Below are 23,200 nucleotides of genomic sequence, written 5' to 3'. Positions count from 1 at the left end.
TGTACCATGAAATAATTAAATACAGAAATGAGTATTTAAATACAGAAAGAATTATATAGATTTTCTTTACATATCATTGATATTTTAAGTAATACCATTTATGTATTCAATTACACATTTAATAAATAAATGAAACATTTAATGACAATTTTTATTAATCATTTCATGGTGTATTTATTTATTGTGGCACTTTGAGTCCTCCATACATACCGGTCTGAACTGGATTTTATTTTATTATTTTTTATGCATCTTTGTTGTTCATTTTTACCATAGTTGCAAATAATTAGATTACCAAATAAAGTGATTATTTTTTTCACGAAAAAAAGGTGCATCGTTGATGCAACACTGCTCTTACTACGCACGTTGCCAACCGTAAAAATAAAACGACGCATAGTGTTCTGATCGTTTTTTCATTCTTGCAGAACTTCGCGTCTGCTTGTTTCCCTACGAACATCTTGTGAAAACGGACCCGTTTCCTTTACCCACAATGCTCGCCTTCTATTCCGTCCTTCCAACTTCCGCTTCAGCAAACTGCTAATGTGAGTGTTTTTTTCCGTGAATTACATTTCAATAATCTATTGCCATCCTGAGTCCAAAACACAAGAATGTAGATACGTTGACTATAAATATGTACACAAGTAGTGTCCTACTTTACGGATATGGATTTGGTAGCGAAATTATGATGTTAAAAGTGTATTTAAAGCGATTTATAGTAGCTGTGGATTGACCGAATCCTCTTGCGTAGCGGGCAGTTGGCCGGGCGTTGTATGTTTACTGACCATAAACGTTTATTTTTGTTTCTGACGTAATCACTGCACGTACTTTTACCTCGCAGTGGTCTTTGGGATCTTTAAGCAAGCATTCCTTGACGCCTCTAAATATGGATACAAATGCTCAGCAAACGTGTCAACTTGACTTTGAATATTGATGTAATTAATCATAGATGGCCCCAACCAAGAAAGGTGAGAAGAAGAAAGGACGATCGGCCATCAACGAGGTGGTGACCAGAGAGTACACCATCAATGTCCACAAACGTATCCATGGGGTGTAAGTGGATCAATTAATGTTGGCATAAATACAAGAATGTTTACGGGAAAAATAATGCTCGACTCTTTTCTGTGGGGCTTTTTTTCAGGCCGACGAGTAATGGTGTTTTTTTTTTTCCCTCCCAGGGGTTTCAAAAAGAGGGCTCCCCGTGCCATCAAAGAAATACGCAAGTTTGCAATGAAGGAGATGGGTACGCCTGATGTCCGCATTGACACTCGCCTCAACAAAGCAGTGTGGAGCAAGGGTGTCAGGTAATATATTTTTCAGTGTTCAGCCAGCTGCCAATTCTTTCCATAAAGTATAATTAAATGAGTAAAAAAGTAACTTGTTGACAAGGGAGGCAGAGCAGTTGCTTACTTGATATGTGAGTGTAGTTGTCTGCTTTCTTGTTATAAAATGTGATTATTTTTATATCATGTAAAATGCTTTATGGGAATCCTTTACATCAGAGAACCTACTGGCCGCAGGTACTTCTAGCAGAATATAATTGACAACTGTCATTTGTTTGTACAGGAATGTTCCGTACAGAATACGTGTTCGATTGTCCAGGAAACGTAATGAAGATGAGGATTCCCCCAACAAACTGTACACCTTGGTTACGTATGTTCCTGTCACAACATGCAAAGGTGTGCAAGCAATTCACTTATTCACCCGCAGTTCGGCTTAACGGTTCGTTTAATCACTGCACGTTTCATCTCTCCTACAGGTCTGCAGACAGTCAATGTTGATGAAAACTAAATGTGCGAGTGGATTAAACCTTAATAAAAGGAGTTTTCATTCACACTACATGACCTGGGTTTTCATTTGCTCTTAAATCTGTACTCTGTCGGCTAGACTAAATATTGCTACGTCGAAGGGAAGGTCCTCTCCTGGTTGGTTATCGCCTGAAAGGTTGATTTGTGTGCAAGAAGTGCTGTTAGGTTTGTAATCGGTTTGTAATTTATGAATATGATTGCTGGGAATGTGAATGCAAGTGTTGCAAGTTTGTGGTCTATGACTGAAAATTTCAACATAGTTCTCACATTTAAACCAAGTAATATAAATTTAGCATATGAGAATAATATAATCAGTAAACACCATCACTGCAATCCCAGTCATTACTGTGCCTGATACTAATAGTTTCATTTGATAAATAATTTTCTATTTAATTATTAAATCTTTAATCTGTTTTATATATATGTCATTAAATTATTGTATTGCACTGGAGCGGGGAGCTCTCTAATATCGTTGGACACTGAGTACAATGACAATAAAAAGGGCATTCTGATTCTAAATGCTTGTTTAATCAATGTTTAACATATTCAGTAAACTTGAACCTGCTAAATTTAATAATTGATATTCTGTCCTGTAAACGATTACAATGCCACTAATTGTAATACAATCCTTTATATATATATATATATCGGATCGATCTATACAGTTAGCCATTTATCTGGAACATCAATAGCTTGTAAAAGGGTCGATTTGAGACACGTGTGTGTGTGTCCAGAGAGAGAGAGCTCGGGCTCCGAGAAACCGGCGGCCTTTCTAGGCTTTGTTGATAAATGGCTTTGGCTTTTACTTTGCAAAGTAAAGTTTTAAGTTGCGCTTATGGATGTACCATTGAACTGCATTTACTGGCACTGGTGTTCTATGGTGTTCCTGATCCATTTGGTGAGATCCTTCACACATTGATGTCAATTTTTCTGCTGTCTGAGGGATCATAGGTCATGGGCATACAATGTTGGATTTCAATGCCTCGTCACCTACATGCTGTGATTTCTCCACATTCTGTGAATCGTTTGATGAGATCATGGACTGCAGATGATGAATTCTCTAAATTGCTTGCATTTGCACCTTGCAATATCGTCCTCAAAGTGTTCAACAATTCTCTCACACAGTTATTCACAAAGAGGTGAGCCTTGCGCCATTTTTGCTTGTGAATGACTGAGGGATTCAGGAAGCTCCTTTTATACCTGCCTGTTCACCTGTGGTATTTTTCAAACAGGTGATTGATGAGTATTCAACTTTCTCTGTCTTTTTTGCCACCTGTCTCTTTGCAACCTTATGATTCTAAGTTAATGATTATTTACTCAAAACAATATAGTTTATCAGTTTGGACATCAACTATCTTGTTTGTGGTGTATTTAATTAACATGATTTGCAAATGATTTTATTCTGTTTAGCGGCACGGTGACCGACTGGTTAGCACGATGGCCTCACAGTGTAAAGGTCGTGGGTTCTTCCTATGTGAAGTTTGTGCCTGCGTTGGTTGCCAGGATGGCCGAGTGGTCTAAGGCGCCGCGTTCAGGACCCAGTCCCCCCAGGAGGCCTGGGTTCGAATCTCGAATTTCCCCATTGTGGGACTAATAAAGGGAATATTATTTTCTCCAGGTACTCCGGTTTCCTCCCACATTCCCAAAACATGCATGGCATGTTGATTGGACACACTAAATTGCCCCTCTGTATGAGTGTGAGCGCGGATGGTTGTTTGTCTATGTGTGCCCTGCAATTGGCTAGCAACCATTTAAGGGTGTACCCCGCTTACTGCCTGAAGATAGCTGGGATGGGCTCCAGCACCCCCCGTGACCCGTGTGAGGAGAAGCGGTACAGATAATGGATGGATGTTTTCTGTTTCTATGTTTACCACATTCCAACTTCATTGGAATTGGGCTTGTATAAAAAGTGTAAATTGATGTGATAGAACATTTTTTTGCATAGTATTGAAATTGGATTTTTTATTTTTTTTAATGAATGGACTTTGAAAAACCAAAACACTGTCACTTTGACTTATTTCTCTCTAAAAAACAAAACAAGTAGCCTATTTATCTATCCATCCACGTGGGCGTCCTGGAGTCTATCTCAGCTGTCTTTGGGCAGCAGTTGGGGCACAGTTAACAAATGGAGCAAATGAAATGATACAAAGATGACATCACATTTTAAGTAAAAAAATTGCAATTGAATAAAATGTAAATATTATTTCACAGGCTATTTTTAAGTTTACAGCATGCAAGTTTTTTCTTTTTTACATTTTGTGTACCTGCAATGATTTTAGATATACAGCAGCAATGCAATGTCAATACAGTTTGTATAATGTGTCGATACACGTGTATTACATTTCTGTAATGGACAAACACCCTGAGGCCTCATCTGCCCATCACTAATTTTTATGTTGAGGCCAATTGCTGAATACATAATAATAACATAAAAAGTAACTTGAGCACTATCTTAATTACTTTTAAAAGTGAGTAATCAGTAACTAATTTACTTTTAAAATCAAGTAATCGGTAAAGTCACATTATGGCAACGTCATGTTATGGGCAGAGGCACTTCTGTCAATTATCGCCACAGTTTAGGCAATGAACTGAAGATATACTTGGCTTATTGCTTGACTTCAGACAAATATTTGTCGACAAACAAGTAAAAAGTAAAATTTGCGTAATCTGTCCTCTTCTTAGCATGTCAGTTGAGTAGAAAGCCAGTTGTTGGGTATCCAAATAAGCGAAAGTCCCCCTGGTAGCGTGCATATAGGCGTCTGATGTCAGTCTTGCTGATTCCAGAGAAGTAACGCTCCATCTTTGTCTTGTTGTAGCGGGCAATGTCAGGGGAGATGGCTGGGTGGAACTCAAGCTGCTCAATGCCTGCTCTCTTCAGAATGTGGGCGGCATCTTGCTCCAGTGTCTCGAGGTGGCCTATGACATCGTAGTGGATATTGCACGGCGCGCATAATTCCACGTAGGTCGCCCAGTGGATGATGTGCTGGCCAAACTGCCAGTCCATGGCCTTCCGGCCGTTCTCATCCACCAGGTAACGAACAAATTCCTCAAAGAGTAAACCAGTATCAGTCATGTAGTTAAAGCTGTTGCGGTATTTGTGGATGATGGCAGGTCCGATGGTGAACTTGTACCAAGGCTCAGAAGGTTTGGTAAACAGGAACTTGTCTTCAAATGTAGAAATGAGCCGCTCAAATGGATCCCTCACGATGAAAAATTTGAAGTATTTTTTTAATCTGTTCAACACAACACACATCTATGATTGCAGTGTTTAAAACAACTCAACAGTTCTCCACATGTATCACCACTATAACATCTTAACTTAAAAGTTCTGAAGTGAATGACACCACGCATGACGGTCAAAATATATTAATACACACGTAGTACTGTGAGTCTGGAAAATACAACTTACAAAAAGTAGTAGTAGCAATACAAAAAGAATAAACTAGGCTAACCGTTAGCTGATCTGGTTGCAACAAATGCTTGCTTTATTTTTCTATACAAACATTCAACACAACCAATTGCTCGATTATTTGTGTGTGGCAACAGTCAGTATAATCTTCAGAGAGCATCCTAAACGGCTCTTGTTTCGTTTCATGTTACCGCCGTAAATCTTGAATTATATAAACTTTATTTACAAGATTTTGTTCCGAGCAGATTCACTTACTCCACATCACAAGGTTTCTCTCGCAGGATAATATTTTTGAGACATTAGGTAATCTGACCTTTGTGGACTTTGGACGTGTGCACTCTGATTCATGTGTGCACAACGCAAAACCAAATATATTATGGTCCTTATGGGAAAGTTTACTATGATTGACCTGTGTGTAATTTCCTGTGATGTCAGTGATGAGAGGCGGGGCAGGCCGTTCTTCTCGTGGTCATCAACTAGATTTTCTGGGATCTCCTCTACACTGGAAAAGGCTCCTGCCAACAACAGCACGTGAAGTAAAAATATGATTGAGAGGTGCAGAGCCATCTTGACAAAACTGAGCACTGATATTGGTCATGAATCTAAATCTAAAACATAGGTGGTTAATAAACATAGGCATTATTGCAGTAGACTGGAAACCATGTCCCCACAGTACAGAAATGATAAGTCAAATGAAACATCTAGTGTGGCATTGGTCAGTGGTAGAGCGATTGTTTACCAACTCAGAGATTAGGGGTTCAATCCCGGCCACTATGACCTTGTAGAAGTGTGCTTGACCAATACTCCTGACGAGTTTTTATTTATTTATTTTCATGTTGAAGTCATTAATGTAAGGGGAGTCGTTTTCACTAGTCACCACACTCCTTAGAGTCACGGTTTTAAATCAAAACAAAAACTATCACTGAACAACATACAAGCGAACAATGAAACAAAGAAATACATTTCACACAAAACATGCATCTCATGCCATTCATATCCCAAAAAGAAATAAAAATAACACAAAGAGTACTGAGGCATTCTGGGAGCCTATCAGCCTCAGCCAATCAGATGGCTGGTTAGGGAGCGATGTGAGTGGTGTGCTTTGGGCAGTTTTTTTCCTCCAGTCTGTTGTCTAAATGTGTGATGTTTCTTGCTTGCAATAACATTAATGATAAAACAGACTACGGGATCGTGGACAGCTGCCCTTTTGTCCAGCTTTCTCCCGCACGCCCATCCTGGTCTGTTCTGATTGTGTGAAACCATCACCAAATGAGGTATTCATAGAATTCAGTTGTCACAGTCTGCACAAAATTATGTCACACTACTTACTTCCAGTAGGGTGTGTTATGATGCACTGTGAAATGCTTACTGAGACATTAGCATGGGTTGATATTCGTGCCACGGGAAACTGAATCTGAACATCACTCAATTGTATGTGAATTGCTCAACTTGAAAATTTGAATTTAAAGCTGAATATTATAATCAACAAACGGATTATTGAATTCAAAACTGAATTATTGAATTACATAAATTGCATAATTGTATAATATGAATCTGAATTTTTCCATCTGCAATTTATGTAATTCAATAATCCATCCATGCATCCATCCATTATTTGTAACGCTTCTCCTCACTAGGGTCGCGGAGCGTGCTGGAGCCTATCCCAGCTGTCTTCAGGCAGTAGGTGGGGTACACCCTGAATTGGTTGCAATTCAATAATTCAGTTTTCAATTCAATAATTCCATTTTCAATTCAAACATTCAAGTTAAGGAATTCACATTACTATTGATAATTTAGATTCAGTTTTTAGGGGCACAAATATCAGGCCACGGGGGTGCCTCTAGATACAGATACATAGATACAGATACACAATTTCTCTGGCATAGTTTATATTCCGTGCAATGGCGGCTGGCAATACTAATGAAAAACTTTACGCCTTAAAAACGAAGGTGCTGTTTTATGGGCTGATATTTATGCCAGAGAAATTTGGGGTGAACAAATCAGCAACCAGCCTTGCAAGTGTCAGACGCTTGGCGCCCTCCAGAGGTCTCTTTCCGTCCTGCAAAAGCACAATCAAAGTAACACATGGTTGTGGATGGCGGCTGGCAATACTCATGACGTAGTTTACTGCCTTCAAAACGAAGGGATTGATTGGCCGGCGAGATCTATGTATCTGGAATCCATTCCTCTTCCTAGATGCACCCTCGTGGACTGATATTTGTGCCACTCAAAACTGAATCTGAATATCGATTTGAATTGCTTAACTAGAATATTTGAATTGAAAGCTGAATTATTGAATCGAAAACTGAATTATTGAATTACATAAATCGTAAATGGAAAAATTCAGATTCAGATTAAACAATTTTTTTTCAGATTTAATTTCAATAATTCATTTTTCAATTCAAATATTCAGTTTTCAATTCAAATATTCAAGTTAAGCGATTCACATTCAAATCGATGATGTTTATTCAGATTCAGTTTCTAGTGGCACAAATATCAGCCCATACATCAGACCCATTGCGTATCGATCGATGGATCTTAGTCGTCACGCGATCTCAGTCAACACAAATGGCGCGTCGTGATACAGGGCGCCTCGCCTGCTTTGTGGAAGAATTGGGGGTTTTAAAGTGCGCCTTATGGTCGTGTAAATACGGAAGTTGGAACGAAGTTGGAACCTCTCGACGTCGCACCACCGATCAGGCCCTCTACCGAGAAGATCTGGCACTGTCTTTGCACTGCTTTAAGTTTCTCTCTCTCTTTGCAAGCTCAGGTGTGGCTCTCTGTGTAGCGTGCAACACAAATAATACAGCAGTCTGAGAGTTGAATTTCCCCCATGAGGATTATAATGAGTCTCATAAAAATGAATTTTAAAAACCATGCCCTTTGGGGACTTGGCCATTGCAACCTTTTCCAGTGAAAGATCGGCACAATAACTGATATTGACGCGTAATACTATCTTCCTTCTCTCAATAATGACACAATTAACTGTTACACTGACTGCCCACAATGTGACGCATATTACTTACCACTTAGAACGAGGAGGAGTTTCTTCCACTCATTGTCACCCCAATCAGCTGTTTGGCAGAACAATATATTGTGCCGGTCCGAGACAAAGATGTTGTCCAAAGCCAACTTGGAGACGTGTGTGTCACCCCAAAGTTTCTTGCTCTTGCATACAGAGGAGAGCAACTGATGCCTTTGCTCAACCACCATCCCCCAATTTGCCCCTGGGGACTCAAACATCAACAAAAACAGCAATTGCCTCTCATTTCAGGATTCATGTGCCACATCCTTTGTAAAGTACTCTCATTGTAACTACAGTGGGCCTGAGAAGGTGAACCTACCGCTGACAAAATATACTTTCTCCAGATTAATTGTGATCTTTGTGCCTGTTCATTAAGACGTGAACCTGTACAATTCAATTGAAAAAGAAATAAATCTGTATGTAGGTTGTAAATAAGACATCAGGACTGTACAAAAGGCTGGTTGGATCCGTTTTTGTATACTGTACTTAATGTTCAAGCACCTCTTGCTTGAAAAAAAAGCTATGCTGAACCTGTCAAATGTGTCCAGTGCTCGTAATCCTTACCCAAAAAGACTGAAATTTTGAAATACATTTTAATGACTTAACTTGTTTGTTTTTTTTACATCAGAAAAAAAAACATTTTAACAGTGGTTTGCTCACTCTCTAAATCCACTGGACTGAATAGCTCAAACCAACCTGGTTAAATGAATGTTCTGGGATCACAAACTCAATTTCTGAGAAAACGAAACAAACAAGGAGAGCAGACAGTTGGCACTTTTCAATTGGAATACATTTCAAATAAAAGCTCACCTGCTTCATCCTTGAGTCTAAGGAGCCTGTCACCCACTGCGAAGATGAGCAGCAGCCACCAACAAGTCAAGAAGATGCGCCAATGGAACCGCATGCTTTTGTTTTCTGGTATAGGCAAAAAGGTGCATTAAACAAATTGTTACCATGAAGCCTCAAAGAATTTTAATGAAAAAAAACAAATTTGTGATTCTCAGCGGGCGTGTTGTTGACAGCTAATAAAAAAATAACATGTACTTGTATTTAGAATTTCTTTTTCAGAATAATACTGAGGCACATAGAACATAAAATTATACTGTTTAAGCATCAGAAAATATTAATCAGAAGTGATCCAGCTACTCTGTACAGTAAATACTGTGTAGCTCAGCCTCATGTAATATGCTGTGGAACTAACCATAATCATAGTTTTTGGAACAGCATCAGTAAAGTCTCATCCTTGTTTGGAGGGCATGCTACTTGCTGCTCATTTAAAACTACATTAAAAAATGTTACATGTTGTATATGTACTTCCCAAGGCTATTTTTTAAGAAAACAAATGGGTTTTTTTTTCATCTCACCTTATCTAAAATGTGTGGCGACTTTGCAACAATGGGAAGCTGTGGTCCCCAGGGTAACAATAGTTAAGAACAGGGGTGCAACTGCCTATTTTCTGGGGGTTATCCAGACACATAACATGCACCCCCCCAAAAAATAATAAATAAATAATAATAAAGATTTCATTTTTTATATGTAGCCTATAAATAAAATTTTTTGGGGGGAAGGTCACACTTTCATTTAAAACTTTTGTTGAAAGTTTCATTGAGCCATATATAGCTCTTACTACACTGACACATCACAACTTACAGACCGTCTTTTAACTACTTTGAAAAGTTAGCCTTTAGCTTTTTGATTGTGTAATTCATTTAATTTTAGTTGACAAAGTAGAAAGTTTTTTTATTGTAGTATTGATGGTTTTTGAAGACAAGCAGGTAATTCTTGAAAACAACGCAATTCTGCAACACTTTATAAATATGCTGAAATACCAAGTTCAGATTTCAAATGTTCACAGCTAGAACAAAATTAATTTCTATGTATTTATGAATTATATTTGTAATCCCATTTTTTTACAACCTCATTTGATGGTAACGAGCATTTACGGTAAATTTCCTATACATTGAATGAACAGCACCAAGTTTAGAGGTGGACAAATTTATCTTAATGTATATGACCTTATGTTATGTGGGTGTATGTCCACCTAATTATAGTTTTTTAACACTTTGAAATCATCTTCAAGTCAGCCCAAAGTGAATTAATGATTGGCTTGGCCCTGTTTTATTACTCCGCGTATTTGTTCTATTCTTGGGATATTTTACTCTCTATATAAAGTCACGGTCAAATTTATCCATAAATGATGTTGATTCAGTGTTTGACCTATTTGATGATCGAGTGTATTTTTATATCCACTATTATGAACATTTTAGTAATTCTCTTAAATAACTATGAGGGAGTTGGAGACTGAAGAAGCGACCAGTCTTTGTGTTGAAATTCCAATGTAAATGAGAAACTGTCCAGGGGGACAAAATGCTTAACCAGTATCTAGGTGTCGAGCACTCGAGGTGATAGTAGCAGTCAGGATGGCACCAGAAGGCCACTTCAAAGAGCAACCACATCTGCTCTCACCAAAATCGGGCAAATGGGGGCAAAATCGAAGACTAGTACAATGAAAATGCATATGCAAAAAGGTAAAATTAGATATTCATGTCTTGTGTGGCCATTCCCTATAAGAAGGGAAGGCCGGAGAGAGGGGACACCTTTCCCCTTTTTCTTTGTGGGGAGACTTCTTTTGACATCAGCATGTGACGAGAATAAAATCTCTTTCTAACCAAAATGGCTGTGTCAGAGAAGTTTTTCCATCACCGATTCTGCCATGCTCTGCGACCTGTCCAAGGGAAGCTGAGCCAGACCCACACTTCAACAACAAAATATACCACAATGAACCAGGAGGCCATTTATCCATGTTAACTAATATAACATTAAAATCACCTCCTATTAATAACAGCATTTGAAAATGTAGTTAACCGATAAAACAGTAAATCCTCGATTAACCTAATACGATGATCATTTTTTCAGTTTTCTTTTGTTAAAACCATACACCTGCAATTGGCAACTGGCAACCAGTTCAGGGTGTCCCCTGCCTACTGCCCGAAGATAGCTGGGATAGGCTCCAGCGCCCCCCGCGACCCTAGTGAGGAGAAGCGGTACAGATGATGGATGGATGGATGGATAACCATACACGTGGGTTATTACGTACACTTGATTGTTCAATTCTATAGCTTGGCAGACAAACTAACCAGCTGGATCACATTCAGTAAAACAGCGGCCTGTGTGGAGTTTGCATATTCTCCCCGTGCCTGTGTGGGTTTCCTCCGGGTACTCCGGTTTCCTCCCACATTCCAAAAACATGGATGGCAGGTCGATTTGAACACTCTAAATTGCCCGTAGGTATGAGTGTGAGCGCGGATGGTTGTTTGTCTCTGTGTGCCCTGCAATTGGCTGGCAACCAGTTCAGGGTGTACCCCGCCTACTGCCCGAAGATCGCTGGGATAGGCTCCAGCGCCCCCCCGCGGCCCTAGTGAGGAGAAGCAGCACAGATAATGGATGGATGGATGTCTAGATTACTTGCATACTTGTCATGAAGACCAGGCCATAATAACAACATAACAAATGTTCCTTGCCACTTTCTTTAGTGCCTCCTAGTGTGGACAAGAGAGGAACCTGATGAGACTGCGAGGCTTTGAGTTAAGCTCAACAATCTGCCTCTTCAAGCCATCATCTTGGCCACCCACCAGAATGGCTTGTTGGACGTCCCACTGGCTGCTCTGAGATACGTGGGTTTGTTTCGTCTGTAGGGTAGGTACGGGAGTGGCTCCACATTTTGTGACGTAGAAAAGCAAGGACTCAGTAGTTTTCCTGGATTGAGAGGGTCTTGTACTTGAAGCGCAGGAATACTTCTAGATGAGTGAATTGGGCTGATTTTAGTGAGAAATTTGCATTTTAACATGACTAAAAGCTACAAAAAGTACTATGATACTATGATTTGATTAAGCTTTTTAACAAAATCACAACAAAAAATAAAAAAGTATCCATTATGTTCCAAATTTACTGCTGCTGCTGCAAAAACAATTGAAAACGGTTTAAAACGCTTTCCTAAGATGTCAAATTACTTGACATGCAAAGATTTATTTACTTGCATTCCAACAAAAAAAATACATCCTCTCCCATGTTGCATCCTGTTTCTCAATTGAGGCCTTTGCTTCGTTTTGGTTAAATCACAAACCACGTGAGATTTCTGTTGTGGTCGACTATTCCCATTGCAGATTGGTGATGCAACCGAATCTTTGTGTGTGGTGTGTTGTGTTGAACTGTCGGAGGACACCACAAACAGTATGATCAAAACTTTTTTTTTTTATCTGCATACTGGTATGTGTGAGATTTAAGATGAACTTCAGCCAAGCTGGACATGGCCCAGTGAACAGATAAAACAACAAAGCTAGAGCATACTAGCAACTTACCTTCTGTTGTCTTCAATTCAAATACTATCTAAAGCAACGCTACAGGTTGACAATGAGAAAGAGCAGGGAAAACCCGTTCAACAGGATGACTAAAGTCACATGACAATTTTCCTGAAAATATCTGTGGTTCATGCCTTTAGCATTAACTTGCAGCTAAGGTAGCTGTGCAGTAGAAATTGTTAGCAAATGTATTCGTAGCAGGCAGCAGTGGTAGTTGTGAGCACGCTTGCCTTACAGGTTGAGGTTCTGGGTTTGAATCTTGGCTCAGACCTCCTGCAATTGGCTGACAGCAGTCCCACGATGTTCCTCACTTCTTGGCCAAATTAGCTGGGATATACCCCAGCTCATTTACAATCCTAATGAGGAGAAGCACTATAAAAATTGGTTGTGTTTGCATTTTATTGTTCGAGCTTAAGGACGTTTCCGACCTTCATTTTTACACTGCATGTTATGTTACACTTCTATTTATTCTGAAATGCTTGGCCAGGTCCTTATGACTAGCGTCTAAAAAGAATGGCGTAAGTGAGCTTTTGCCATCCAGAACACTAGAACAGTGACTCCATCATGTAGCGCGACATAGTTGCTCGTCTGGATGCATCAGGACGTCAGTAATTATTAGGCTTTTTGCCTCTTCTCTTTATTACCATTCAACCAAATCTTCTCAAGCGTACAAAAAATGTAGAAAACTTCATTTTGATAGATGCTGTATGCTCAGACCTTACGATCCATACAGTGTACAGAAACTAGTTTGTCAGTGCTATTAAACAACAATCAATTGCAGTAGCTTGACTGTTGTGATCAATAAGTGACACGGCACTTGTTAGATACAATCCACATCAGCTGTGTGATGCAGTCAACAGAATTCATGTCAGTTCAGTAGAAAGTCAGGCGTTTGGTATCCAAATAAGTGGAAGTCCCCTTGGTAGCGCGTGTACAGGCGCCTGATGTCCCGTTTACTAATTCCTGAGAAGTAGCGCTCAATCTTGGTCTTGTTGTAGTGTGTGATGCCAGGAGGGATGGCCGGGTAGGACACCAACCGCTCGATGCCTGCTCGCCTCAGTATGTGGGCAGCATCCCGCTCCAGCGTCTCGTGGTGGCCTATGACATCATAGTGGATGTCGCACGGTGCACACAACTCTGCATATGTCATCCAGTGAATGATGTGCTCGCCAAACTGACGATCCAGGCGGCGGCGGCCCTCGACGTCTCCGAGGTAACGGACAAAATCCTCAAAGTGCAGGCCGGACGCCGCAAGTTGACTGTCACGATGGCTTCGACGGTACTTGCGGATGATGACGGGAGCGATGTCGTGCCGGTACCAAGGCTCAAAACGGGGGTTCTTGATGAACTTGTCATTGAAGGCAGAGATCAGACGCTCGAATGGATCTCTCACAATGAAAAACTTAAAGTAACTCTTTAACCTGTTGAGAAGAACACAAGTCATCAAGTAAATATTCTTCAGGATGAAAAACACAATAGCTTGTGTATTGAAAAAAAAATAGAATTGAGTTAAGCATAACATCCACAAGAACGTCATTTTACCCACAATGCTTGGGTTCTGGCGCCATATTAAAGAACATGCATGCGGAAGAAAAACACAACGACAATCCTTATCCGTTGTAAATGCTATTGGTTATCAGTCACCTTGTGTCTAATTTTGAGAAATAGGTCACTATAGACCCGTGTCCATCAAAACCTGCGCTCGCATATTTGGTGTAAAAGAATGGTTAGACATGTTGCTTGTCTGAGAAGTTCAGTTTTTTTTTTTTTTTTTTTGCGTAGCGCTAGTTTTTGAGTCAGAAAATTTCAACATGTTTAACTGTTGTCTATAAGGCTGTGCAAATCGAAGAGGAAAGGGGTGAAAATGTTTAATTCCAAAAGGAAATTTGCTTTTTTAATGACATCAGAGGAGCCTCTGGCTGTGGGCTATTACACGCACAGACTGGACCGAGGACATCATCAGGAATGCCCGTGTCTGCGCTGGCCCGCCTAGTCGGTTTGAGTCAGCCAAACAGCATTGAGAACAGACAAAACGGGACCACGTCACAAGCAGGTACCGCACACTACACACACAACCAAATAAATAAAAAATAAAAGGTTGAGTACCTTGCAGTCCCACAAACTGAATGACAGATGTTTCATATTATTTTTACTTTACCAATCATCACACTGAGCATGTTTGTGTGTGTGTGTATATATATATATATATATCTATATATATATCTATATATATATATATATACACATATATATATATATATATACATATACATACACAGATTCCTTTTCAGTCCAATGGCATCCCAGAAGTTTGACTTACTGACAGCGGAAACTGTTATGCCATTTTACCTGTGCACTGAAAATGCTTATTTTTAACTAAAATGCTTATTTTTCACATGTTGCTGTGTTTAGTCCATTCGGTAATGAAGCGCTGCCTCCACAAGGGAAAATGCACCCTTCTCCGTATACTTGTGGGCGGGCAGGGTCATCCCTATCACTCACCTGTGTGTGATTTCCTGTGGCGTCAGTGATGAGAGACGAGGTAGGCCGTTCTTCTCATGGTCATGGACGAGGTTCTCTGGGATCTCCTCCACACCTGAAAAGGCTCCTGTCAACGACGGCAATAACAAGAGAAATCAGCAGTTGAGTTGACGGCCGCAGTGAATCAAAGCATGCCTGACATACCATTGAGGGTAATTAGAACCTTCTTCCACTGCGTGTTTCCCACTTTGGGGGTCTGGCAGAATAAGATGTTGTGCTTGTCACAGACAAAGATGCGATCCAGGACAAACTTGCTGATGGGGATGTGAGTCAAATTCCTGAGGCTGCTGTTCTTGCATACAGCGAAGAGCAGTTGAAGTCGCATTTCAACAATGGAGTCCCACTGTGACATCGTAGGGGTGGCTGAGGACTGAGCCCTCAACTTCTCTCACACACGCGCACACACACGCGCACACACCCACACACAGACACGCATGCGCACTCACAGTAAGGCAACAGACCACTTGCAGCTCTCCTGGTCGCACAAAGCATTACAGGTACATTCATTTCTTCCGCCACCAAGTTTGAATGGTGGTCAATGGAGAAAGCTATGATTTGGACCATTTCAACAGCTGGAGTGTTGACGTTTATCATTTGATACACTGACCGATCTCTGCTGGGACAAGTTTTCAATGAAATGACATTTTGCTCGATGTGTGCCACTCCAGGACATTAGGGTGACACGTTTGGTCATTTGCTTTGCTCTTGTTCATAGGAATTTTAATGCTGATAGCAAGAATGTCTTGGTAGTGCACCAGCCGTAGTTTCATGTACATTAATTGTATAATCCCAAGTTTTGTAATGCGTTTACTATCAACACTGCCAAAAATAGACGAGAGGCTGAATAAATGTGTTGTTTTGCCATGAGACATGCCGCTTAATATTTAACACAATGTGGAATTTCTTTTTCGATTCAAATAGTGACAGTGATTTAAAAGAAAATATTTCTGTCGGGCTGATCACGTTGCATCATTTTTTTTTATTTTTTATCCAAGATGGCGGCGCGCATGGACGCAGCGGCTAACAGCTCCCCCTCACAGTGCTCCTTATTACTTTTTATTAGTGTTTGCTTGCTCTTATTGGCATCAACTGAGGCACAACATCGATATACCCGCCAGGACATCGTGAACATTGGATATCGATGCGAAATAACCATCACAGAGGAATTTTGCTATGATCGCAAAATTCCGAACGAACTGGCGAGGCTGCCCGGCTCACCGTGGCTGGTCATCGGGACCGGGAGGCGGCGCAGGCGACGCAGAGAGAGGAAGCAGAAGCGAGGCTGCAGGTCCGGTGTCTTGCAACGGCTGCGACGGCAGCCCCATAGGCAACCACTACAGAGTCTGCACCTCACCAACGCCAGATCCGTGGTCCACAAAATCGACGACCTGGGATTACAAATCCTGGGAAACCGCTATGTGCGCGATAGCAGTGTGATCGTCGTCACGGAAACCTGGCTGCACGCAGACGTCCCCGACGCTAGCATCCAGCTGGCCGGGCGCTCGCTACATCGCGCGGATCGGACGAGGGACACCGGTAAGAGGAGGGGCGGGGGGCTCTGTGTTTACGTGCATGAGAACTGGTGCGGCGATAGCACGATCGTCGAGAAGCACTCTTCCCCCGACATCGAGTTCATGTCCGTTAAATGCCGGCCTTATTTTCTCCCGAGGGAGCTAACGGTAGTGATTGTCACAGCTGTTTACATCCCTCCCGATGCTAGCACTAGCACGGCGCTCTCGCTACTCGCGTGCGTCATCAATAAACATCAGCGGGCGCACCCTGATGGCGTCCACATTGTAGCGGGAGACTTTAATAAGGCCAATTTAAAGACTGTACTCCCAGAGTTTCACCAGCATGTCAAGTGCCCGACGAGGGGAGACAACACTCTCGACCATGTGTACTCGAACATCAAGCACGCATACAGAGCCCTCCCACTCGCCCCCCTCGGCCAGTCAGACCACCTGTCCTTGCAGCTCGCACCTGCGTACACCCCTCTCAGGCGCAGATTCAGGCCTACCACAAAGACTGTGAAAACCTGGCGTGACGACGCCATGAGTGAATTACAGGACTGCTTTCATGACACAAACTGGGACCTCTTTGATCATCAGGACCTTGATGTCTACACGCATTGTGTACTGGACTACATCAAGTTCTGCATGGAAACTGTGTCCCAACAAAAGACTATACGGACCTTCCCAAATGCGAAGCCCTGGATGTCCAGCAGGGTTCGCGCTCTCCTCAAGGCCCGTGACGCTGCCTTCAGGTCAGGCGACAAAGCCCAGTACAGGGTGGCTCGTGCTGACCTGAGCAAAGGCATCAAGCTAGCCAAGGCAACCTACAAGGGCTGGAGGCCCACCTTGCCAGTAACAGACCACGGGAGGTGTGGCAGGGTCTACGGAGCATCACCAACTTCCGTGGCAGCAGCACGACCTCTGTAGACCCGAGTGCATCGCTGGCAGAGGAGCTTAACTGCTTCTTCGCTCGCTTTGACTCGCCCCAACCGTCACACCCCCGCACTTCAAGCTCCAACTCCCCCCCACTCATCGTAGAGGAACACGATGTGAGGCGCGCGCTCCTGGCGGTCAACCCCAGGAAAGCTACTGGACCCGACGGAATACCAGGCAAGGTCCTCAGAGCATGTGCCCACCAACTGTCACATGTTTTCTGCAGGATCTTCAACCGCTCCCTGGCTCAGGCAGTCATCCCCTCCTGCTTGAAAACTTCCACCATTATTCCTGTCCCCAAAAAGTCACCAGCCGTCCACCTGAATGACTACCGTCCTGTTGCTCTCATACCAGTCATCATGAAGTGCTTCGAGAGGCTAGTTCTCCAGCACATCAGGGACTGCCTTCCTCCCACTCTGGACCCCTACCAGTTTGCATACCGGGCTAACAGATCCACTGAGGACGCCATCGACACTGCTCTGCATGTTGTACTGGGCCACCTGGAACAACAGCGGAGCTATGCAAGGATGCTCTTTCTGGACTACAGCTCGGCATTCAACACGATCATCCCAGACATCCTCGTCGCCAAACTGGACACTCTCGGCCTCCCTGCCCTCACACGCATCTGGATTAAGGACTTTCTGACCAACAGACCCCAGACTGTGTTGCTCGGCCCCTACACGTCCTCCACCCTCATGCTGAGCACCGGTTCCCTCCAAGGATGCGTGCTGAGCCCTCTCCTGTACGCCCTCTACACCTACGACTGCAGCCCGGCCCACGGCAACAAAACCATCGTCAAGTTTGCTGACGACACGACAGTGGTCGGTCTGATCTCGGAAGGTGACGAGACAGCCTACAGAGAGGAGGTAAAGAGACTGACAACTTGGTGCAAGGACAACAGACTGCACCTTAACTCTGCTAAAACAAAGGAGATTGTCGTCGACTTCAGGAGGAACAAGACGCTGCCGCCCCCCCTCTGCATCGAAGGCGTGTGTGTGGAGAGGGTCCACACGTTCAAGTTCCTGGGAGTACAGATCTCCGATGACCTTTCTTGGAGTCACAACACCACAGCAGTGGTAAAGAAGGTCCGCCAACGTCTGCACTTCCTGAGAGTCCTCAGGAAATTCAACCTGGACAGGAAGCTGCTGCTAGCCTTCAACCACTCGTCCATCGAGAGCCTGTTGACGTACTGTGTCTCCACCTGGTACAGCGGCTGCACTGAGGCGGACAGAGTGAGGCTCCAGAGGACAGTCAAAACAGCGCAAAGGATTATTGGCTGCCCTCTCCCCTCGCTGTCGGACATCTACACCGCCCGGTGCCTCAGAAGGGCTCTCAACATCGTCAAAGACAATACCCACCCAAACTCACACCTGTTCGACCTGTTGCCCTCTGGCAGGCGCTACAGATGCATCAAATCAAGGACCAATAGACTGAGAAACAGTTTCTTTCCGAGAGCCATCTCCATACTGAACTCTCACACACACACGAGACCACCCTAACCTTGCAAAACAGCATTGTGATGTGTTTCTATGTGCCCTATTCAGTACTGAATTCCATTGCACTGTCTTATTTATTTATCTAATTTATATATTTGTCTGTATTATTGTTGTATTGCACTGGAGAGGGGAGCCCTCTAATCTCGTTGCACACTTGAGTACAATGACAATAAAGGGATTTCTATTCTATTCTATTCTAGTTTTGCTGTCCGGTAATTAGCTTGACATATAGACCATTTAAACCATGATGTCACATTTTTTTACTCACGCCAACCTTTTCGCAAACACTTTATAACAAGCAAAACGGTTGAGAAAACACATCTTCAAAGTGCTTGTGGCAAATAACACTCGTAGACACTGTCTTAAAATTCCCTCTCTTTGGCAAAACAAAATTAATCCATTTATGTGCCCTATTTTTTTGTTTTGGCCACTCAAACAGATGCTTTCCAGAATGCTAACAAGGCATTGCCACGTAGCACTGAGCCATTTCGCAACAACAATGGTAGTTGAGCAGTTCACTGGAGAAGCAACAATGCAGTACAATGGCGACTGGCAACTCGTTCTGTAAATGAGGTGTTTCCCAAAGAAAACCGGAGATTGCCAGACAAAAGCATTTTTGTTAGTGCATTGCTATGGGTCTTAACTATGAATCGAGGACATTTGCGTGAAAAAAAAAAATCTAACATGAGTATTCTTAAAATAGTATTCTTAAAATATATTTATTACTCAAAATATGGTTGGTCAAATTTACTTCACACTTGGTCTTTAACCTCTGTAGTTTGCTCATGTTTATTGGCCTCTTTATTTAGGGAATCCACATAAACACATCCAGACACCAATACCAAATACCCACAGCCTATACTATAGTGCTCTGCCAGTACTCCATCAGACTGCAGGTCAATGAGTTCCAGCTGAACATCACTGGGTGCATCATCCACACTGAAGGTAAAGGGAGAGGAAATCATGTGGATTTCATCCTCCATTGTTCTTAGATCCTCAAATCGCCTTGCAAACTCACCATGCAATGCTCCTAACATGGATGAGTACCTGCAGAGGTTATCAGCTGATGGTGTGACTTCTTTCAGGGTTTGCATGTGAGTGAGAGTGTCGCTCTCCAGTTGTCTTGAAAGAAACTGTATCTTTCTCATGAAAGCCTTCACCAAGCTGTGCATTTCATGTACGAAAAGGCCCTTGCCTTGCAGCTTGGTGTTCAGTTCATTCATCAGTGCAGTCACATCAACAGCAAATGCAAAATCTGCCATCCAGACCCCATCTGCAAACTCTGGGATGGCCTTGCCTTTTGTCTCACAAAACTCCTGGATTTCTGCTTTCAGATCCCAGACTCTTTTTAACACTTTGCCCAGGCTGAGCCATCTCACAGAAGTGTGGTAGCCAATGTCACTGTGCTCACTCTCATGCTCTTCCAGAAGTGGGACAAACTGTCTGTGATTCAGTGCCCGCGCCCTGATGAAGTTAACTATTTTAGTAACAGCATCGATAACATGGTTAATTTTTAGCACTGATTTGCACAACACATGTTGGTGTAAAATACAATGTAAAAATACTCATTTCTGATCAGGGTCCATTTCAGTCACTTTATCCTGCATGCGTTTTAAAAGTCCGACATTTTTCCCGGTAAGATTTGGACAACCGTCCGTGGTGACACCTGCCAGTGTGTCCCATTTCAGTCCCAACGTGTCCATACAAGCATTTACCTCTGTGAAGAGATCGCTCCCTGTCGTCGTCCCTTTTAACGACCGCATTGCTGCCAGCTCCTCCGTAATCCTGAAGTCCGGCGTTATCCCGCGGACAAATACGAGTAGCTGGGCTGTGTCGCGGACATCACAACTCTCGTCCAGAGCCAAGGAGAAAAAATCAAAACTTGGCACTTCACGTTGCAGCTGTAGCTCCAGATTCCCCGCAATGTCCTCGACCCTTCTCGCCACGGTTCGCCTGGACAGCGGGACTTGCTCAAATGCCGCTTTTTTTTCAAGGCATATTAGTGCTGCCGAGTCTACCAAGCACTCTTTCACGAACTCCCCCTCTGAGAATGGCTTGCTGTTTTTGGCTATTTTGTGGGATATCACAAAGCTGGTCTTGGTTGCTGCATCCCTGGATGCATGAAGCCTTGCTGCGTTTGCAGCTTAGCTAGCAAAGCTTCCGATGTCTGCGCTCTTTCAGCATCAGTTAGGTTTTTATATTTCTCTGCATGTTTCGTCTGGTAATGCCGACTCAAATTGTAGTCCTTCAACACAGCGATCTGCTCCCCGCAAACTAAACACACAGCTTTACCTCTAACTTCAGTAAATAAATACTTCGCTGTCCAATTTTTGTTGAAAATTCTACATTTGGCATCTACCTTTCTTTTTTTAGCCTGAGCGGACATTTTTGAGGGCGAACGTCGTCTTGTTGTGATTCAATCGCGCGCATGTCTTGATATACGCATTACGTCATTATGTGCGACGCACATTGTGCGGGAATAAAAAAAAACAATTTCAGAATAAAAGCAGTGCAGCTTTAGCCCATGAATGAGGTGAAATTAAAAAGTATGTTTATTTTGAAATTTCCAATTAACCTTACACTCGCGGTCAGAGTCAACCAAAGGTATGTGGCCCGGGCCATACAATGCCCAGGTCTGTCATACGGGCCAGTCAGTGCCACCCGGCGGGCCGGATGTGGCCCGCGGGCCGTGCAATGCCCAGGTCTGGCCTATAGTGTACCAATGTAGTATGAAGATATAAGTGAATTGAATGAGAAAAAGTCGCAAAGAGCAAGGAAGTAAAAACACTTGCTGTGTATATTTATTCGTCAATCATTTTGAGTTGGCCTCAAGTCTTGTTTGGCCAACAAACTGGTGTGAAGAAAGCTCATTTACCCGAATCAATGTAGCAGAACTCACCCACAATCATAGTTTATATTTTTGGGTGAAGAAAGGCTGGTGTTGATCAATCAATAGCGATTTAGTTTGAGTGATGTGGATCTATTGCGCAACAGCCCATCACACCGCAGATAGGTTCGAAGTGTGTCTTTGCAAGGTTGCAGTCGAGTTGTTTACACGGTAATAATAGTTGCCATGGTTTGCCGATTACCTGATTTGGTTGCTGTGTCACTGGTTTTCCTGCAGTGGAATGCGGAAGTTTCCCTGCCGCGTATTCCGTCATAGTCGAGCTCTGACCACCAAATCGCGCTTCATATTCTGTAAACAAACAAAAAAAATCAACGAGGGTGCTTTTAAGCAAAAGAGAACATCTTACCCGTCACTGAGAGGTGAACCCACCATCGACAGCTTTGTGGTTAATGAATTTAGTTACAAAAACGAGGATGAGCAGTACCCAGCCGCAAGCGCCGAGGAACAACCAGTGGTGCCGCATCGCTGCATCAGCCGGCGGCCACGGAAGCCTCGGAAGGTTTAGTCCTCAACACTGTTGACAGCTAGAGCTGGTCTATTTTGTGCATGAATTAATGACGTCTGTTTGGATTGAAGTCGAAACGTCCTCATTCGCAAAACAGTCCATTTGCATTGAGAATAACAACTAGCTCACTCGCTAGCGTAGCCGTTAGCTCCCAAAGTTAGCCGTGGATTTTTGAGAGCCAGTAGGTTTCATCCTGCTCAGTGTGTGTATACGCCACTTGCGCCATATCTACGGGCTGGTTGTCTTTTTCCGAGTGAGATGAAGAGATGTGCTGAGGCTTCAGAGCATATCTCGAGCAAGAGTGGGCGTACCAAGTAAAGCCACCAATTCTGAGCCTGGGTCAGCTTCAAGAATATCACGTGACCGTTGACATGACACACAGGCCTCAGTGTATGCGAATGACGTCATTATTCAATTCAGCGTAGCGTTACTTAAAGGGATCATCCTGCCGGGATGGTCCATTTTTGAATAACAAGCTCAATTTATGTATGCCTTTTTCAAGAAAATTATATTACCTGGGCGACTAGTTAGCACGTCCGCCTCACAGTTCAGAGGTGCAGGGTTTGATTCTGTTTTTTTTCCCTGTACTCTGGTTTCCTCACACATTCCAAAGACATGCATCGATTGGTTAATGTAACACTCTAAAGCAGGGGCGGGCGAACTTTTTGACAGACGGGCCACAATGGGTTCAATTTGACAGAGGGGCCGGATA

The 23,200-nt window shown here is 42.8% G+C and overlaps 3 protein-coding genes and 1 pseudogene across 5 annotated transcripts; 1 reads left to right on the top strand and 3 right to left on the bottom strand.

Annotated features, from left to right (window-relative positions):
• The first annotated feature begins 398 nt into the window (after window positions 1-398).
• rpl31 (ribosomal protein L31) lies at window positions 399-1,833 on the top strand. The gene is made up of 5 exons (XM_088290777.1): window positions 399-539; window positions 944-1,047; window positions 1,173-1,298; window positions 1,561-1,673; window positions 1,754-1,833. The coding sequence occupies exons 2-5, from the start codon at window positions 944-946 to the stop codon at window positions 1,783-1,785; spliced, it is 375 nt and encodes a 124-aa protein (XP_088146903.1). The 5' UTR covers window positions 399-539; the 3' UTR covers window positions 1,786-1,833.
• Window positions 1,834-3,926: 2,093 nt separating this feature from the next.
• LOC148340923 (carbohydrate sulfotransferase 10-like) lies at window positions 3,927-12,601 on the bottom strand. 2 transcript variants are annotated; one of them, XM_088290773.1, is made up of 6 exons: window positions 12,595-12,601; window positions 9,047-9,151; window positions 8,933-8,970; window positions 8,238-8,445; window positions 5,621-5,726; window positions 3,927-5,035 (listed from the first exon to the last, which is right to left on the bottom strand). In XM_088290773.1, exons 2-6 carry the CDS (start codon window positions 9,138-9,140, stop codon window positions 4,489-4,491), a joined length of 993 nt encoding a protein of 330 aa, XP_088146899.1. In that variant the 5' UTR covers window positions 9,141-9,151; window positions 12,595-12,601; the 3' UTR covers window positions 3,927-4,488. The 2 variants fall into 2 exon arrangements, with proteins under 2 accessions (XP_088146899.1, XP_088146898.1); XM_088290772.1 differs by lacking the exon at window positions 12,595-12,601 and having other exon boundaries at window positions 8,238-8,438; window positions 9,047-9,068.
• Window positions 12,602-12,975: 374 nt separating this feature from the next.
• Window positions 12,976-22,863, bottom strand: LOC148340921 (carbohydrate sulfotransferase 10-like). Of its 2 annotated transcripts, none has more exons than XM_088291226.1 (5): window positions 22,408-22,863; window positions 22,165-22,271; window positions 15,280-15,517; window positions 15,097-15,202; window positions 12,976-14,015 (listed from the first exon to the last, which is right to left on the bottom strand). In XM_088291226.1, exons 2-5 carry the CDS (start codon window positions 22,234-22,236, stop codon window positions 13,463-13,465), a joined length of 969 nt encoding a protein of 322 aa, XP_088147352.1. In that variant the 5' UTR covers window positions 22,237-22,271; window positions 22,408-22,863; the 3' UTR covers window positions 12,976-13,462. The 2 variants fall into 2 exon arrangements, with proteins under 2 accessions (XP_088147352.1, XP_088147351.1); XM_088291225.1 differs by having other exon boundaries at window positions 22,353-22,861.
• Window positions 17,654-22,153, bottom strand: LOC148340922 (general transcription factor II-I repeat domain-containing protein 2B-like; annotated as a pseudogene).
• Window positions 22,864-23,200: the final 337 nt, after the last annotated feature.

Source organism: Idiotropiscis lumnitzeri, chromosome 3 (assembly GCF_059441095.1).
Source record: "Idiotropiscis lumnitzeri isolate Australia: NSW breed Sydney's pygmy pipehorse chromosome 3, RoL_Ilum_1.0, whole genome shotgun sequence".
Taxonomy (NCBI): domain Eukaryota; kingdom Metazoa; phylum Chordata; class Actinopteri; order Syngnathiformes; family Syngnathidae; genus Idiotropiscis; species Idiotropiscis lumnitzeri.
The sequence above is the reverse complement of the archived record's forward strand: the minus strand, read 5'-3'. Positions and strand labels throughout refer to the sequence as shown.

Excerpts from the sequence above, each read along its gene's own strand:
- LOC148340921 (XM_088291225.1), bottom strand. The coding sequence starts at position 22,446 with ATGCGGCACCACTGGTTGTTCCTCGGCGCTTGCGGCTGGGTACTGCTC. Across the intron at positions 15,518-22,164 it reads TGACACAGCAACCAAATCAG|TTGAGGGCTCAGTCCTCAGC; the intron begins GTAATCGGCAAA and ends GTGTGAGAGAAG. Across the intron at positions 14,016-15,096 it reads CCACAGGAAATCACACACAG|GTTAAAGAGTTACTTTAAGT; the intron begins GTGAGTGATAGG and ends TCTTCTCAACAG.
- LOC148340923 (XM_088290773.1), bottom strand. The coding sequence starts at position 9,140 with ATGCGGTTCCATTGGCGCATCTTCTTGACTTGTTGGTGGCTGCTGCTC. Across the intron at positions 8,971-9,046 it reads TAGACTCAAGGATGAAGCAG|AAATTGAGTTTGTGATCCCA; the intron begins GTGAGCTTTTAT and ends TCGTTTTCTCAG. Across the intron at positions 5,727-8,237 it reads ACTCCTCCTCGTTCTAAGTG|GAGCCTTTTCCAGTGTAGAG; the intron begins GTAAGTAATATG and ends TGTTGTTGGCAG.
- rpl31 (XM_088290777.1), top strand. The coding sequence starts at position 944 with ATGGCCCCAACCAAGAAAGGTGAGAAGAAGAAAGGACGATCGGCCATC. Across the intron at positions 1,299-1,560 it reads GTGTGGAGCAAGGGTGTCAG|GAATGTTCCGTACAGAATAC; the intron begins GTAATATATTTT and ends TTGTTTGTACAG. Across the intron at positions 1,674-1,753 it reads TCCTGTCACAACATGCAAAG|GTCTGCAGACAGTCAATGTT; the intron begins GTGTGCAAGCAA and ends TCTCTCCTACAG.